Source organism: Stegodyphus dumicola, chromosome 3 (assembly GCF_044657685.1).
Source record: "Stegodyphus dumicola isolate Sdum_Otavi_A_Nest chromosome 3, ASM4465768v1".
NCBI classification, from domain to species: Eukaryota; Metazoa; Arthropoda; class Arachnida; order Araneae; family Eresidae; genus Stegodyphus; species Stegodyphus dumicola.
The window spans coordinates 13,606,759-13,622,374 of NC_140770.1; the positions used below are offsets into that span (position 1 = coordinate 13,606,759).

General features: G+C 36.2%; 1 protein-coding gene across 2 annotated transcripts in view; it reads left to right on the forward strand.

The window, feature by feature from the left end:
- The window catches only part of LOC118191914 (uncharacterized), a 117,855-nt gene that overhangs the window by 43,081 nt on the left and 59,158 nt on the right, over positions 1-15,616 (forward strand). The window contains exons 7-9 of one of the 2 annotated variants that reach the window (XM_085812585.1): positions 7,224-7,355; positions 12,032-12,193; positions 13,247-13,387. In XM_085812585.1, the coding sequence (XP_085668711.1) occupies positions 7,224-7,355; positions 12,032-12,193; positions 13,247-13,387 (435 nt within the window). The remainder of the gene's footprint in view (positions 1-7,223; positions 7,356-12,031; positions 12,194-13,246; positions 13,388-15,616) is intronic. The other variant, XM_085812586.1, reaches the window with a different exon arrangement.

A 15,616-nucleotide genomic window follows, 5' to 3' on the forward strand; every position in this document is an offset into this window, starting at 1 on the left:
ATACTTCCTTTCTTGCAGCAATTATTAGGGTTGCCGCAATTCTTTTTGGCAGCAATGGTATCAACAACAGTTTGGCAATTTTTTACGGCCCTCGAAACCGAATAGTACCATATTGGGTATATTTAATATTATTTGAGTACAAAAAGAAACATAATAATAGGCTAAAGATTTAAAAAATATTAAACTCCTCCTGTGCTATAGCTGGAGGATTGAAGTAAAATAAATCTAAAGCATCTAAAGTTAAAATTAAATTGGAATTAAAGCAAGGCAATTCCTCAAAAATATTAATAACTAGCAGCTTCGCTGCCAGCCTTCGTCTGGCTTTTAAATGTACCGGAAAAATGGCTGAAGGAAACACCCAACGTTAAATTTAAAAACTGCGTAGAATTTTACACTGCAGAACAACTTCATAAAAAAAGTTATTACGTATAACAAAATTACAATGAAATAAGCAATATCCCTTAATACAAATATTAATTATCCTAATAAATAAGTTAACCAACTTCCCTTCGCAAAATCTTAAGAACCCAAATGGTATAAAGAAGGTTAAGAACTTTGTTTCCTAAAAAAAATCACTTTTCAATATCTTAAAAACAGTGAAAGGAGCAATAAATAACATAAAAGAATACAGAAAACAAAAAGTTCTGAAAAGCAAAATATAATTAATGATATTTTATCTTATATTTTCAAGATAAAAAAATTACAATGAAATAAGCTATATCTCTTAATACAAATATTATTTATTCTAATAAAAAAATTAACCAACTTCCCGTTAAAGAAAAAAAAAATCATGCAAAACTTTCCAATATCTTACAAACAGTGAAATAAGCAAAAAATAACATGAAAGAAACTCAAAAAAACAAAAAAGTCCGCGCACAATGTTGCTCTGCACAACAACTTTATAAAAAAAAAATCTGATGTGTACACCACATGACTTCCTTGTATTGGAATATTAAATTATACGCATATTTTCTTGCATTTCATTTAAACTTATTGGATTGAATTAAATCTACTTCACCGACAGCGCATAAACACAATAGAATAAATGCATTCTTTAAAATTCACTCTAGTATTTGTTTACCATAGCCACACTCTGGCGCTAGATTCACTTAACAGTATTAATAATTAGATAACAGTTAACTTATATAATTATTATATAACGGAAATTAAGTTAACTATTATACAATCCAATAATTATAATTATTCGTTCATATTATAACTCAAAAGGCACAAAATTTATATCATTTAATAAAAATTTATATCATTTAAAGAATAGAATTATCTAATCGTTGCCACATGTTCTATTCAAATACTATAATAAAGTTAGAATGAGGTATAAAAGAAATTATGCAAACAAAACAAAAAAAAGAAACAATTTTTCACAGAGGATTGAGTACTACTCATTTAATTAATTAAGTTCTCCCTTCGCGAGAAGGCAAAAATACATAAAAACTCAAAATATCTGTATTAAAAATTACGAAGTAAATCTCAAACACTTATTTCCTCGAAAAAATTCCAGAAAGGATTAAGCATGATTTAATTGGCAATAATAAATGAATGCGTTATCTTTGTTGCTGCGAAGCTAAGTTTCTCTAGGTTGGCAACAAATCCACTAGTCTCCTGTTTCAAATGTAAACATCAATGGCCGCCATTAAAAACAGGCTTAGCGGCAATTAAACAACTTTAAAATTGCTGATAATTTTAAAAATATTGCACACAGATTTACTAAAGGCATAAAATCCTTAACCGGAAGATAAAAACAACATAATTCAATCATTTTTAAAGCAAAAAATGTACAATTTACAAACATATAAGAGTAAAGAAACTGAGATCACTGAGCCGGGTAACAGAATGGATATATATATACGTATGGTGCGGCCGATTGCAAACAAAATATGAGGTGCACATCTACATGTTATAGCAGTCCTATATACAAAATTTCAACGTTCTGAGGCTACTCGTTTTTGAGTTATGCGAGATACGTACGTACGCACGTACGTACATACGTTCGTACAGACGCCACGATAAATTCTCTTCAGAATTAATTTTAAAGCAGTTTTATAATTTTTTTGAAGGAAAAGAGTCTTTTATTCTGTCCTTACGTACAGATATCACGCAAAAACATCGTTAAATTGCATTCGATAGCGGTCAAAATGGATATTTTTGTTGAAATATGCTGCCTGAAACTTTTCGCGATTACAATACTTCCTTTTTACTTCGTACAAGGAAGTAAAAAAAATAATAAAAATGTATTATATATAAAAAAATTGACAACGAAATATGCCAATCTCTTAAAAACAGTGACATATGAAATACGATGAAAAATTGTTGCCAAACCCATATTTCTAAAAGAATGAAACTATTCAAAATGATGCGATTTCATCAAAAAATCTATCAACAACAATAAGAAAGGAAAATTGTTGCCAAAATCACATTTTTAAAGATGTGAGATGTGAGAAGTGTACTCGGAAGCTTCATTTAAAGCTTTTTTTTAAAATACAAAATATTATCATTTTTGCAAAATTCTTTTTGTAAAAGCAGTCGCAAGGATGTTTAACGTGTCCAAAAATCAAAGAAAAATAAACTGTACATTTTTAAAAATAAACGTTTTTAGAAAAAATCCCGTTGAAAGGTGTTAAACTCCCTTTGTTAAATAAATTCGTATTGAATCAATTTATTGAAACACGAAATTTATTTTAAGTTCGTAAAATAGCTAAGTGCCTACGTTTCATGACGATGGGAAAATGGTGTAGAGTAAAATCTCGCTTTCCTATTGCCCATTAAGTCTCAAAATGACGCTATTTCGTCACAAAACATAAAATAAAAAAAATTCTAATTTAAATTTCGAAAAAATCGCTTCGATGTGCACTGGCTCTTGTCTAGATGCACCTATGTACCAAATTTCGTAGCCGTGGGTCTATTAGCTTACGCGCAGCGCAAACGAAAAACATATACACACAGACAGACTCTTTTATTATATGTAGAGAAGATTGCAACCGTGTATGAGAGGTTTAACACAATATCTGCACATATGAAAATTAAAATAGTACGAGGGCTATCCAGAAAGTAGATTACGTTTTGGAATAAAAAAATAAACAAAGTATAGGAAACAAATTTTATTATATACAGATGAAAGCCACACTCAAATACTACTTTTCTACATAGTCACCATACAAATTAAGGCATTTATCGTAGCGATGTACGAGCTTGGAAATTCCTTCGTCGAAAAATTCGGCCGCCTGCGCCTTCAACCACTTCGTTACCTCTTCTTGCAGCTGTGCGTCGTCATCAAAACGCATTGATTGCAATTTCGTTTCACAGTTCACATGTTTCACCCATGTTTCGTCACCAGTAACGATGCGATCGAGTAAAGAGTCACCATCCTTATGGTAAGCGTCCAAAAAGTTCAACGCTGCAGCCATTCGCTGATTTTTGTGGTCCTCTGTCAAGATTTTTGGAATCCATCTTGCACAAAACTTGTGGTAACCAAGCTTTTCGCTGATGATTTCGTGCAACAAACTTCGCGAAATTTATGGAAAACTCAAAGAAAGTTCCGTTATTGTGAAATTTCGATTTTCACGGACTTTAGCATCGACTTTTTCGAGAAGTTCGGCGGTCACTATGCTGGGTCTCCCACTTCGATCTTCGTCGTGAACATTGGTTCGGCCATTTTGAAATCTTATGACCCACTGACGCACTCCACCTTCAGTGATAATGTTGTCCCCATACACTTCACGAAGCTGCCGATAGATTTCTATCGGTTTACAGTTTTTTGCAGTCAGAAACCTTATTACTGAGCGCACCTCGCAGCTCGCGGGATTTTCAATTAACGCAGACATTTCAAACCGTCACAGTATCTGAACGGAGCACAGCACGAACCTCTCACTAGCACGGCTAGATGCAGACTGAGCTGCGCAACGCTCTGACCCCAAGATGGCCGCGCTAGCCCCGCCCCTAGCGGACACAGACGGAAACGTAATCTACTTCCTGGATGGCCCTCGTATATTTAGAGTTTAACGGAATTATATTTATTATGCTGTACTGTTTTACCTAAAACAAAGGAATTTAACTACTAGAACCTAGAACTAGATAGGTCAGTTCTTGTTGCGTAAATAATAACTTCGAAGAACGGTTAAAATACATTTTGCTTTTGAATTCATATGAATTCACAGATTGACACTCTTGGGCGTACAGGAAGCCAACACTTTTGGATTGAACTTAAATAGAAAATGAGAACTGAAAATAAAGCTTAAGGGGACGCATACACCTTAAACCCCTTATGATCTTCGAATATATGACTGTTGCAAGAATTGGGATATTTTATTCATTTTAAAAGCAATTACTTCCAACTTTTGACAGCTGACTACATAATATAGCTGCTTTCGAAACTAGTAACCAGAAAGTTTGTGTTGCTACAAATATTTTTGTAATTTAATCCTCTTTGTGACAAAATATTTCGCCATGTTTCCACCTTGCGCGCATGATATTTTAAAAATGGATGATGGTACACACTTGAAATTGGATGGAATTCTTTATACGGGCACTATTTTATAACGAAACCAACAATCTGATGAATATTTTAATATTGAAAAATTTTATGGACGAAAACATTAAAAATTTTGTTAATAAAATTTATTTTATAAGCTTAACTCAAAATAAAATAAAAATTGAACATGAAATTTTTAGAATTTTAGGTTCAGAGTAGTTTCTAAATGTTATAAAAGCTATATATTAAATATGGAATTCAATTATGAAACATAATGTTTTAAACCGTGCGCGCAAGTTGGAAACATGACGAAAAATTTTGTCACAAAGCGGATTAAATTATAAAAATATTTGTGGCAACACAAACTTTCTGATGACTATTTGAGAAAGCAGCTATATTATATATTCAGCTGTAAAAAGTTGCTGGTAATTGTTTTTAAAATAAATAAGTTATCCCAATTTTTGCAACAGTCACCTATTCGAACATCTTATGGGTTTTAAGGTGTATGAGTACCCTTAACAGCCTTAAACTGCGCAGAGATGTTACCGCGTAGTTGGCTTTTACCTAAACATCACTGACGTAGACTTACAGGCAATCTAATAAGTACGGCCGTAAACTGGTAAGCTTCTTAACTCGTAGCAACAATGTGAACGAAAAGTCCTCTCTCTCTCTCTGAGTGAAGAAGATCAGTAGATCGGCGTTCGTGGGAGAAGTTCCAGTGACCTTCCAGCGCTTTGCTTCCATAATTCTCGTTTCCCACTAGGGCGTCCATTAGAATCCGGATAAAACGGGAAAACGTCTATGTTGTAAGTAATAATTGGATAGGCGATTGTTTTTAATGGCAAGCATTGCTCTTGTCTAAGCAATTATACTGGAGGCATGTCATCTGGATAGAGTACGAGAAGCACAGCAATCACGTGAAGAAAAAACTACAGTCCAATTTTAGAAGGAGTATATGCATAAAAAATATGAAATGTCCTCTAAAATGTAGAGTAAGTCTTCAAAAATAAAAATAAGCAATTATGACGAACGTGATAAATATACCAGTCCCAAAAATGTTTTTACATTTACGAGTTCGCCTGGGATCGAACTCGCGATCTGGTCACCATTTAAAACAACTCGGCTGCCGACTCATGAGCCGAGCGGTAAAGTCGCTGAACACTGGTAGTTCGGTCCGAGGTGGAAATCCCACGAAGGGGCTGGCTGCATGGGCGTTTTCGTGGTTTTCCCCATGTGTAACGTGTATATGTTACGGTGAAACACCGAAATCTGGAGAATGTCGACATTCACATAGTCGCTTGGTGTATGTCTGAAATATTTTCCAAATACTCTTATTTCTGACTTACACAGGTGAATGTCGACATTCACCATGTGCCAATGGTGAATGTTGAACATATAAGAATATTATATTTCTTCTCCGTAATTCAGTCTCAAAAAATACGCACTTGAGATTTAAAATAAGAACTTAAGAATATAAGAACTTAAAACACACAATACATTGAAAATGAGAAAGGAAAATAATAGAAGTTAAAAGCTTAATAAATTATGTGATTCCAATCTTATTTATTGCAACAACATAAACTATTATGACACTTTGAATTGCACAAGAGGCCCTTGCTTTTACAACTGCATTTATTTGTGGAACACTTCCTTTTGCAATGACAGCACGTACATATACTCCTCTCCTTTCGACCTACACCAGAGCATATCTGTGATTGTCGACATACACCGGTTAGGGTCCGAATGTACAAGCATGTAGTGCAATATTCGATCTTTCACCGACGCGTTTGGTGAATGTTGACATTCTCCGGTGAAAGTCGACATTCTCCAATTTCGGTCTTTCACGGTAACATATACAAGACACTTCCTTAGAATGTCCTTCACGAAGGCATCATTCCCCTTAGGCAGATAGCCCTCGATACTTTGCCATAATCACACACACACACACACTCAAATGCTTCTAAAGCGAATTCGATCTTGTTTTGATTATTTTGGATATTTTCTAAGTGAAGTTCCTCAAGCCGCCCAGCCAGTATAGTGGTTTGTTCGAATCCCAGAGAAGGAATGAATGTTTGTAAATGTATAGCCGCATGATGGTACTCTAAATATGCGGCGGGCCGAAAGTCCTCTCGTGTGGTTTGGTGGAAAGGGAGAAGGATGGGAGATTCTCGGACCTGCCCCTCCGGAGTGCTCTCCATCAACAATGGGGGGGGGGAGGGGAACTGAGCTAAATTGCACTGTCACCTGAATGGAGCTCAAGGCTGTTGCCAACGGCAGGTCTAATCTAGCGCTCCTTGCCACGAGAAGTTTTCATGGGATTGTACTGACTACGTCAGACAAGTGAGTATAAGCAGACACAACAACAGTACCTAAAACCTCAACTTAATTTGTACTTTCTTCCTTATTCTGCATAAAGAGGTGAACATGAAAACTTTTTCTGGTAGGAAAATAAGAAGGTACAGGAAAATCTCTCCTAAACTAAAAATAAGTATTGGAAAAATGATGAAAACCACTACAATGCTTTGGTGAAATATCCGTTAACTGCAAATGGAAAAAAATGGAAATCACTTTCAGTCGGAGGTTCGAAAACCTGAGTTAGTAATCATAATCGTAAATTCTTTGACACAATTCTGATTTCTTTTTAGACTGAAGAACAGTTCGCATTTATATCACTTCAAAATGAAAGCAAAGTATTTTTTTGCGTGTTTTATAATAATATGTTACTTGATGTGCTTAGGTTGCCCTGCTGAATTATATGGTGAGTTTTGCCAAAAAGAATGTCCACCGTGTTACAATGGAGGAGTATGCCACCACGAATACGGAGTGTGCGTTTGTCCTGCGGGATTTACAGGAACTAACTGCGAAATTGGTAAGTCGATTTTGAATCACGTAAATATACCACATACTAAAATCCAGCATAGGAAATTGGTAAAATGCTAAGCAGACGGGAAGCACTGTGATTTTTCAGGTCAAGCACCACTTTCTTCTTCATTTGTGGAATGTTTATTGATAATATTCTAATTCCTGTTAGTAAGCGTAACATTGTTTATCATTCTATTCCTTGGAATGCTCTAGTGTAGTATAATAACAACTTCCCTACTCCGGCCACTATGTTGAATTTATTTAGAATAACGGCTGAGGTGACCCTCGGAGAATCTTCCTCCGAGGACGGGTTAAGTGATAAGTGACGGTGGACGTGGGCACTGCCCCTTTGCCGTACAGATTAATCAGTACAGCACCACGTCCAACCTTATCTAAAAAGTTGGCTAGAGAGTAGCCTCATGAGAGCTATACATTTACATGTATACTATACTTTGTACTTGACATTACCCGGTAATGTCAAGTACAAAGTATAGTATACATGTAAATGTTACGGGTTAAGGACGAATTGCCCAGTATTTTAACTTAGTTAACTAGTTTATTTCGTCCTTTGATTGCTTCGTAGTTTTACCGATTTGCCAGTATTGGCAGTACGGTTTATAAGTTGAGTTTATGTTTATGTTAGGTTCCCCCTAGCTTTTTTGTGCCGTGTTCTAGAAATTTAAAAAATATTCGAGCCATTTCTCCCTTGAGTGCATTCAGAGAACGAGCTTCCCTAAGTTGTAAAAGGAACTCGTCTGTGTAGTGATTGTTGTCATTTTACTTACAAGCGCTCGCAAATTATCTATGGCGATCACGCCGAAACTTTCCCTTTTAAATGCTGAGCTTTATGGCAACCTAATGCATAAGCCGAACTACCACGAACTCACATTTTTTTTATTTTATTACTTGCTCCACCATTAGGCACTACACGGTAAGAGAGGAATGTCCCGTGGAGAACTTTTTAAGGCAAACTGGTTCGTATCCAGTTATACATGGGGAAAACCAAGAAAAGGGGCTCGCAACCAGCCCGTTCGGCGGTATCGAGCTTTTACTGGAAACCAAAATCTTATCATTACCACAAACCTAAGCGAAACTTGCAGTTGCTTTTGTAAAATTATTTTCATAAATTTAAGCAACAGCTTATTTTGCTTATCCAACACTCCTTTATTCCTCTCCGGCTAATGTAACAATTTTTAGTTTCATATGTTTGTCTCTCTCTCTTAAGCTGCCCATGATATCTAAAAGCAGAAGTTAAAAAAAATCTAATGTGTACACCACATGACTTCCTTGTACGGAATAAATAGAATAAATGCATTCTTTAAAATTCACTTTGTTTACCATAGCGACACTCTGGCGCTAGGTTGACTTAACAGTATTATATTTCGTTCATATTATAACTCAGAATGCACCAAATTTATATCATTTAAAGAATTATCGAATCGTTGCCACATGTTCTATTCAAATAAAGCTAGAACAATGTATAAAAGAAATTAAGCAAACAAAATAAAAAAGAAACATTTTTTCACAGATGATTGAGTATTTCTCATTCAATTAATTCAGTTTTCACTTCGCGACAAGGCAAAAATACATAAAAACTCAAAATATCTGTATTAAAAATTACGAAGTAAATCTTAAACACTTATTTCCTCGAAAAAATTCCAGGAAGGATCAAGCATGATTTAAATAATAAATGAAGGCGTTATCTTTGTTGTTGCGAAGCTAAGTTTCTCTAGATTGGCAACAAATCCGCTACTCAACTGTTTCAAATGTAAACAATGGCCGCCATCAAATGCAAGCCGCCATCAAATTAGGCTTAGCGGCACTTAAACAATTTTAAAATAGTTGATAATTCTAAAAATATCGCATACAGATTTACTAAAGGCATAAAACCCTTAACCGGAAGATAAAATCAACATAATTCAATCATTTTTAAAGCAAAAAATGTACAATTTACAAACATGTAAGAGTAAAGAAACTGAGATCACTGAGCCGGGTAACAGAGTGGATATATATATAAATAAATTTATATACGTTTGCGCGGCCGATTGCAACCAAAATACGAGGTGCACATCTACATGTTATAGCAGTCCTACATACAAAATTTCAACGTTCTGAGGCTACTCGTTTTTGAGTTATGCGAGATACGTACTTACGTTCGTACAGACGCCACGAAAAATTCTGTTCAGAATTAATTTTAAAGCAGTTTTATAATTTTTTTGGAGGAAAAGAGTCTTTTATTCTGTCCTTACATACAGATATCACGGAAATACATCGTTAAATTGGATTTGAAAGAGGTCAAAATGGGATATTTTCGTTGAAGTATGCTACCTGAAACTTTTCGCGATTACAATACTTCCTTTTTACTTCGTACAAGGAAGTAATAAAGGTCTTACGATATTGTTGCGTTCTTTCTTAATTCTGACACAAGTTGTTGCGTTTTTCTCTTCCTTCACGTTCGTACGGGGTTCGTGTGGGTTTGGAGTGAATAACGGCGACACTACTTGATGAAGTATTGAAACACACTTTACTTAGCCAATATTAATCAGGGCAGCTCCAAAAACACTTTTACAGTCGTCGAACAGTTATAAACAGGTTGACACGTTCAGCGACACAGCCTTCAGGTTCTCAGACTATCATGGTGAAGACAGCTTCACTGCAAAGCACGAGAATACAGCTCCCAACTCTGCTCGGGCGTTCTCGGAACTCCACGTACTCTCGAGGCTCTCCACGCTAGAACTCGCGATACACTCGAAGACACGCAGAGCACGGCTCCCGACTCTTCGGTTCACTCGTTTCTGGAGCTCATCATGCTCTTTCGACGATGCACTAACCGCGATACACTAAGAGACTCCTTCGGTGAACTTGACGACTCACTCGGCACTCGCTGCCCGGCTGTCAACTCGATCGACTCCGCAGCGATTGACCCGCTAGACGAGACAGCAACTCGATGCTGACTATCTCGCACTCTAGACGAGGCTCACACTATCGATACTCACTGACTGCGGACCAGCAGGGTTTATATAGCTTTCGTCTTGTGTTCGAGAACAATCTCGGCTAAACCGGTAAGAATTCGTTCCAGAAGGTTCCCAATCCGTCCATGTCATATCGCCAATTTTGTCGCCAAATGTGGCAACCTTGCCTTCTCTTGCCATTTTATGGCAACCCTAAAACTGCTTTGCGGGGAAGCCATCTCACCGCGCTTTGACATTTCGTAACAGTATGTTATGTTGCTTTCAGAAGAGATCTTGCCGCTGAATGAATCAAAAGCACCGACAGCAAATTTCAAATCTTTACAAACATTAATTAATGCCTACGTACAGACGCTGTTCGCACATTTTTTAGACGATTTTGGTAAGCGGTAATAAAAAATAGTTTGCTGCAAAAGAAGTAATTGCAATTGCACTATGTTTTTTAAAAGTCAAAATTATCGTCTGTGGCTTGAAAGTTTTGTTTTTATTCAAAATGGCAAATTTAACTAAGCAGTGGTTCGAAGGCTACATTTACGCTCTTTCCGAAGAGAAATAAGCATACTCCGTTATCCAAAAACGATGAGATCCAAAAACGTGAGAGTCATGGTTTTGTGATATCTAAAGCGTCGATAGGTAATATCATCAACAAGAAAAGAAAATAACGTCAAATTGGAGCCTCAAGTGGGACAAAAATTCTAAGCAAGTATTGAAGGAAACAACGGACATCTTCGACTATTGCAAAGGTACGTTGTTTAATGTTAAAAGAAAATCCCCCTAGTCAAAGGACAGTTGCAAAATCATTAAAATGTTCGGTGTACGCTGTAAACAAAATGATAAACGTTGATTTAAATCTTAAGAAAGCGAAAAAACGCACTGTGCATCGTCTTCTTCCAAAGCATATCGCTCAACGCAGGACACGCTGCAGAATTCTATATGAGAAACACTTATCCAAAGAAAAATGGAAAACAATTGTCACAATAGATGAAGCATGGGTGTATTTAACTGATTGTAACAAAAAAAAAAAAAAAAAAAAAAAAAAAAAAAGCTATTTATTTTCATAAAAGGGGAGAAAAAAATTTAAGTACATGGTTCAAAGAATCGAAAGAAAGTTTTTCTAAAGGATTCATGATTGTTGCTGGTTTTTCTTATAATAGTAAGTAATAAAAATAAAGAGAGTGCGAAAAAATGTCAAGATTAACTCCAAATACTATCAAGAACATATTTTATCGCCAATTTTTCTGAATGAAATACCATCGCTTTAGGCACAGTGCCATCCATCTGTGAGACTCCATCAGGACAAAGCTAGCAGTCACACATCAAAATCCACTGTAAATTTCCTAAAAGAAATGGAGCAAAAAACTGGTACCTTCACTGATATCCCTACTAAATCTCCCGATGTGTCACCTATGGATTTTTGTGCTTTCAGACTTTTAAAAACTGCATTATCCAAACGTTGTCCCCAAACCCTAACAGGACTCTGGAAAGCTGTTCGGGAGGAACCACTTCAAAAGTATTAATATCCTGAAAATTGCGGTGTCGAAAGGTAGCTCAGAATAAGGAATGTCAAATAGAACATTTAAAACACAAGAATTTTATGTAATTTAGTTTTGTGAATACAATACACATCGTCTAAAAATGTGTGAACAGCCACTGCAATGTCATGTAATTTTTGGGTTGTTCGAACTTTGTAGTAAAACAAAAAAAATCATTTCAGCTTGTGGAGGTAATCGCTTCGGAGCTCACTGCAACAAATTCTGTTCACCTCCCGAAAACACCGGAAACACAAGCGACGCATGCGCTTTATATCTTTTCTGCAAGCCGGATCCATACGGATGCTCTTGTGCACCCGGATTCAAAGGCCCGGAATGCAAGGAACGTGAGTATCCCAGTAGCTATTTATATTGCTTGGTAATCTACACTTTAGATAGTCATTGCCTTATCTAGAAAATTATACATCATGGTTTATCAAATCAAAAAAAGTTTCTTTCGCTTATATAAAAGAATGAAATTTTATAACCAGAGAACTAAGTTATTTCAGAGAACTTCTCTCATTGGCTTTAGTTCGCTACTGTGCAAGCACGTAAATAAACTAAAGCTGGTGAATGAGATATGTTTGGGAGTTGGAAGCCAAAAATCTTTAAAAAAATAGTGATTTGGGATTTCGCATTTTCAAATTCTCTAAACTTTTATCTTCCTAAAAATACGAATACCTTTAAAGCTTTGAACTCTTTAAAACAGCTTTAACGCTTTGTAGGCCAAAATGCCCAGGATGGCCTCACAGTCCAACGACCACAACCACCCGAAAGGACCGAGATTACGATACTGTTATCATTTTCGCCGCATTCTAGGCGTTTACTTCCATGCCTCTTGAATTAATTTACACTTTTTCGTTGCCCTGCGTTGGCAACACACTTTGAATTTGCCGTCGATAGAATTTCCTCGCTACAATGTAGCTGATCTGTAACTGCTCTAATACTTATTTTAGAACTTAACTGTGTTATTGGATTATTACCAGATGTTTACGCATAGATACTTTATTATTATATGTTTACAATGTGGTTTGCATAAACTGAGAGTAGTTGAATTTGTTTATTTCAAAGCGAAACTACACTTTTGATTTCGTCGCCATTTAAATATAGGAACGTAAACACTAGAGGTTTGAAAATAAAGAGGAGTGAGTCTTTCTAAGGGTACAATTTCGAATTTCGTTTTCTCTACGAGTATATCTCGTTCATGAGGACACACGGCATTTTTCAAATCGACGAGTCTGCCTCGGAGGGAAAAGGTGAAGTGATCAAACAAGGAAATTTCCAGCATGAACAGAGAAGCATTCACTTATTTCTAGATCAGCTCGTTTCAGTTTTTAGCTACACATTCTTGTATAATATCAGTATTTCTGTGCTAGTTTCTTTTATTTTTATCTATTCAGATTGTGAGAGAGGATGGTATGGTGCTGACTGCAGACAGTCATGCCACTGCGCATTTGGAGGCAGAGTTTGTAATCGAATCACCGGCGCTTGTGAGGGTGGTTGCGCCACAGGGTGGAGCGGAAGCTCTTGTCAAATAAGAGGTAAGTGCATATCTGTTCTGTAAATGCCATGTAAGTCCAACTGTATCTCTTTTAGTTTGACGTAGGTATGGTATGGTGATAGATAATTATAAAACCATTATACGATTAATTGCTTCGTGAAAAAATGCCCTTGGACACATGCTTTAATTAAAAAAAAAGTAAGCCTTTCTCATTGCGACAATTTTATTCACGTAATCATCTTCATAAAGTTGCTTAAAAGTTACGATTTTACGATTTAGTAGGATGGCAGTAAACATGAGATGGATGTTTATATATATATATATATTTGTAATAATAAAATTCCATAGTCAAGAATACACTTAAAATTCTAATTGTATGTTATTTTCATTTTTAATGGCGACGGTCTCTTATTTGAAAGTACGTGGAATTAAATCCACAGCCCCGTAGTCAAGTTTTTTTCCCGCCTTTTCTACACGTACAGTTATAGAATGTTCTGGAGATATTTAAAGCGAACTGGTATGGCTGACGAGGCTGACGTCATTTCTTTGAAGCTCCGCCTTTCCAGAGGCTATAAAAGGACTCGCAAAGGAATATCGGGGTCTTTTTCTTTAATGTAACGATGCAGTAAACTTCATACAAAAAGTTATTAGTAATTCTTTTTTATTTACTCCGGAAATATTATTTTTGTAACTGCTATTTCTCCTGACCAATAATAAATGGATCCTGTTTTTTAAACTTATCGTCTGATAATTTAAGCTCCGACTAGATCTGTATTTCTTCACCAATCTATTTATTCCGGACAAAAGCTGGTACATCACATATATATGTATGATATGATTTAGTTCCTTGCAGTAATTTGATGAGAGATGAGTGCCTGACTAGAGAAGACATTATTTTGCAGTCGCGAGTTGACTGAGGTTAGATCATCACTAAAAATATCAGTTACGTAGTAGATGAGAACTTTTGAAGAATCACAAAATTTACTTGATAAATCAAATATCTCTTTATTTCTTATTGATTGCTCTATGGCATGACACATCACAATGGCGCCTATCTGCACCCCACAATTTAGATGACGACGTGTCACATTTTTAACTCAAAGCGTTGTTCAAAGAATACCAAAACGCAACAGACAACCTTTCATTCAAACGACCACAACCGTCCGAAACGGCCGAATTTACGATGTTGTTTTCTTCCCTTCAACTAAGTTATGCGGGAGCATGTACAGTTCCCCCAAAGGCAGTTTACTGCAGACAGGACAGGAGAAAAGTGTAAGGGGCACCATTACGTCGCCATAGGCAGAAGTGGTATTGCCCCTGTACACTAACTATCCAGAGGAGCCCCGCGTCGGCATTTATTGAAAAATCAAAAGGTGGTACATACATTCATTATACATACATGCGTAAAACATACATTTTTTATACATAAATTTGACATGTAACATTTGAAATTTAACATTTACCATACATTTTATATACTAGGCATTGTAACTTTATGAGTTTTTAGGCGAATCCCAGAGTTTTTAAGGTACACAGTTCATTTGGTTTGTAAGGATATTCGAATGGTATTAAGTTCATTGAGTTCATATAGTTCATAGAGATCATGGCGTTCATAGAGATCATGGCGTCAAAGAGTTTGTAAGAGAAACAGTTCTGAGTTATACAGACAGTACATATATTTATAGGAAATGTCGTTGGCACGGTTCACGTGGAGCTTATATAGTTTATAAGGTGCACAGTTCTCATGATCGATTGACCACACTGTTGTTATGGTTTGATGAGTGTACAGGGTGTATCACTCATGGTTTGATTCTGTAGTATGCATGGTGCATTGATCATAGTTTGCTAGGTGCACGCAGTACACCTGAGTCACTATTAGTTGTCTCTTGTATAATGGTCTTTATTGTTACATATATTATGCTTTTGCAATTATTGCTTATATAGCATATATGGGAGCACCCCGTTCCTTTCGGCTGGGTTTCTTTGGATCACTAGGTTTTACAGAGCACTGAGAACACTGATTTTTACGAAGTACTTTTTGGAGCACTGAGTTTCTTTGGAGCGCTGAATTTTACGGGTGGCAAAGGTCGAGCCCATGCCGGTGGAGCACGTCGATGATAGCTTTTATCTTGTTATACACTCTGGTGTGCTGTATGAGGGAGATCTGTACATCTGCTGGGTAGCTTGCCCTAAAAAGATTTACTTGTGGTTTCTCATTCTATTTGTTAGGAAGTAGAAAGGATGTTATTTCAAATCTTCACAGTTCGCC